Source organism: Etheostoma spectabile, chromosome 5 (genome assembly GCF_008692095.1).
Source record: "Etheostoma spectabile isolate EspeVRDwgs_2016 chromosome 5, UIUC_Espe_1.0, whole genome shotgun sequence".
NCBI classification, from domain to species: domain Eukaryota; kingdom Metazoa; phylum Chordata; class Actinopteri; order Perciformes; family Percidae; genus Etheostoma; species Etheostoma spectabile.
Genome location: NC_045737.1, coordinates 25,499,324 through 25,502,439, shown reverse-complemented (window position 1 = coordinate 25,502,439; position 3,116 = coordinate 25,499,324). Strand labels below are relative to the sequence as shown.

Here is a 3,116-nt window from a genome sequence, read left to right as displayed (position 1 = left end):
TGGAAGTCGATAATATTCCAAATGTTTTCTCGGTCGGACCTATTGGTACAACCTAAAACACGGCGATAATTAATCATTTTCCTTGATGAAGTTCGGGATCTACTTTAGCGCCTGTGCTTTGTTGTGATGCGGAGTACTTCCAATATGGCGACTTCCGGTCTGATGACGAGTTGTAAAAACCCTCTATTGTACTTGTGTTGTTGTTGAAGAAGACATTACATTTAACCTGAGTCAAACTATTGACTCCAAATGGTAAGAAGGTATTGTTTAAACCAGAATACTTCTACGATTGCTGATATTATTGCCATACTTTTACTAAGGTAATATTTTGAATGCAGGACTTTTACTTGTAGTAGTAGATGAGTATTTTAACAGTGTGGTATAGGTAATTTTACTGCAGTAAAGGATCTGAATGTGCCTTTAACTACTGACTGTGTTATAAATGTGCAAGGTAGTAGGCGGGTAGGCAAGATGTTTAAATTTATGTGCTCAATATTGTATGTGAAATATTGTTTGGCCGGCATGTTTCTGTGTAACTGTTGTGTTGTATGATGTATCAGTGTATCTAGGAATTTAGCTATATGTCATGTTTGAATTTTGTGTGTTGTACCTGTTTATCTTCTATCTGGCTGTCCAGCTCTTTCAGGTGTTCTGCTCTCTGCTGCTGCTGCTGACTGCACACAAGCATTTCCTATAAGACACAAACACACTAATCAGAAATGTCACTTGTGAGTGTGCCCGTGCGTGTGCCTGTGCACGCACGCATGTCTTTACCTGTTCCAGAGCCTGCAGGTGCTTCTTCCTCTCCTCCACCTGTTCACTGAGCAGAGACAACAGTTCTGAGTTCTCTGAAACAAAAACATGAGACAATATTGTTTTTTGTCCTTTAACTCTTTTCCAACTCCAGTTGTCTTTTTTACATTTAAAATCTATTATCTAATGATAAATATAGTATAATATATGTATTAGACAAAAGGTCATAGTATAGTCATTAATCATATACTGTAGTGGAAAAAAATAATTGTGGTATGTTGATGAAAGTCATATTATTGTATGCTTCAAAATGTCATAGTATATTATGTGTCAGTAAAAAGTCACAGTATTGAATGTTAAATAAAGTCATAGTATAGTACGTTGACAAGAAGTCATAGTATGTAGAAAATAAGTTACAGTATAGAATGTCGAAAAATGTCATAGTTTAGTATGTCAAAAGAAATGCCATAGTATAGTATGTCAAAAAGTCCCAAGTCAGTGCGTTGAAAGTCATAGTATAGTATGTTGAAAACAAGTCATAAATCTGTAAAAAAAAATCCATATCCATAAGTAACAGTATAGAATGTTGAAAGTCATACTATAGAATGTCGGGAAAAAAAGCATAGTATAGTATGTAGAAAAAAAGTCACAGTATGTAGAAAATAAGTTACAGTATAGAATGTTTTTGTCAAAAAATAGTCATAGTAAGTCAAAGTATAGTATGTCAAAAAAAGTCAAAGTATAGTATGTCAAAAAAGTTATAATATAGTGTGTCAAAAAAAGGTCATTGTATAGTTTGTTGAAATTCATAGTATAGTGTGTCAAAAAAGTCCTAGTTTAGCATGTCGAAAAAAGTCATAGTATAGTGTGTCAAAAAAGTCCTAGTTTAGCATGTCGAAAAAAGTCATAGTATAGAACGTCAAAAACAGTCATAGTATAGAGTGTCAAAAAGGTCATAGTATAACAGTATGTCAAAAAGTCAAAGTATAGTATGTTGAAAACAAGTCAGTAATATGTAAAAAAATCCATATCCATAAGTTACAGTATTAAATGTCGAAAGTAATAGAATAGTATGTCGGAAAAAAAAAAAATCTGAGTATAGTATATAAAAAAATAAGTCACGGTATAGTATGTCAAAAGTCATAGTATAGTATCTTGAAAAAAATCATAGTATAATATGTCGGAAAAAAGTCATAGTAGGCCTTTAGTATATAGAAAAAAGTAAGACTAATTCAATAAGATTACAGTTAGAATGCGAAGGAAAGTCATAGTATAGTATATCGGAAAAAAAGTCATAGTTAGTATGTCAAAAAATCATAGTTTAGTTTGTCGAAAAAAAGTCATAGATAGTATGTCGAAGAAGTCTAGATAGTGTTGAACAAAAAGTCATAGTATAGTATGTCGAAAAAAAGTCATATATAGTATGTCGAAAAAAAGTCATTTAGTTTGTCGAAAAAAAAAGTCTAGTATAGTATGTCGAAAAAAGTCATATATATAGTCGTAAAGAGTCATAGTATAGTGTGTTGAAAAAAGCACAGTATAATATGTAGAAAACAAATCATAATAAATGTGTCAAAAGTCATAGTTGTAGAAGTAAGTACAGTATTACAGTATTAATGTCAAAGCATAGTATTAAGTCGAAAAAGTCTAGTATAGTGTGTCAAAAAAGTACATAGTTTAGTTTTTGCGAAAAAAAAGTCTAGTATAGTATGTCGAAAGAAGTCATGTATAGTGTGTTGAAAAAAAGTCATAGTATAATATGTAGAAAAAAATCATAGTAAATGTGGCAAAAAGCATAGTATGTAGAAGTAAGTTACAGTTATACAGATAAATGTCAAAAGTCATAGTATAGTATGTTCAAAAGTCATAGTTAGTATATCGGAAAAAAATTAGTAAGTAGTCAAAAAAAGTCATAGTTTAGTTTGTCGAAAAAAAGTCATAGTATAGTGTGTCGAAAGAAGTCATAGTATAGTGTGTTGAAAAAAAGCACAGTATAATATGTAGAAAAAAATCATAATAAAATGTGTCAAAAAGTCATAGTATGTAGAAGTAAGTTACAGTATTACAGTATTAAATGTCAAAAGTCGTAGTATAGTAAGTCAAAAAAAGTCATAGTTTAGTTTGTCGAAAAAAAAGTCATAGTATAGTGTGTCGAAAGAAGTCATAGTATAGTGTGTTGAAAAAAAGTCATAGTATAATATGTAGAAAAAAATCATAGTAAAATGTGTCAAAAAGTCATAGTATGTAGAAGTAAGTTACAGTATTACAGTATTAAATGTCAAAAGTCATAGTATAGTAAGTCGAAAAAAGTCATAGTATAGTGTGTCAAAAAAAAGTCACAGTATTAAATGTCGAAAGTCATA

The 3,116-nt window shown here is 30.5% G+C and overlaps 1 protein-coding gene across 1 annotated transcript in view; it reads right to left on the bottom strand.

Moving 5' to 3' along the window:
- The window catches only part of cntrl (centriolin), a 54,627-nt gene that overhangs the window by 4,568 nt on the left and 46,943 nt on the right, over positions 1-3,116 (bottom strand). The window contains 2 exon segments of the mRNA XM_032516759.1: positions 611-691; positions 775-848. Of these exon segments, the coding sequence (XP_032372650.1) occupies positions 611-691; positions 775-848 (155 nt within the window).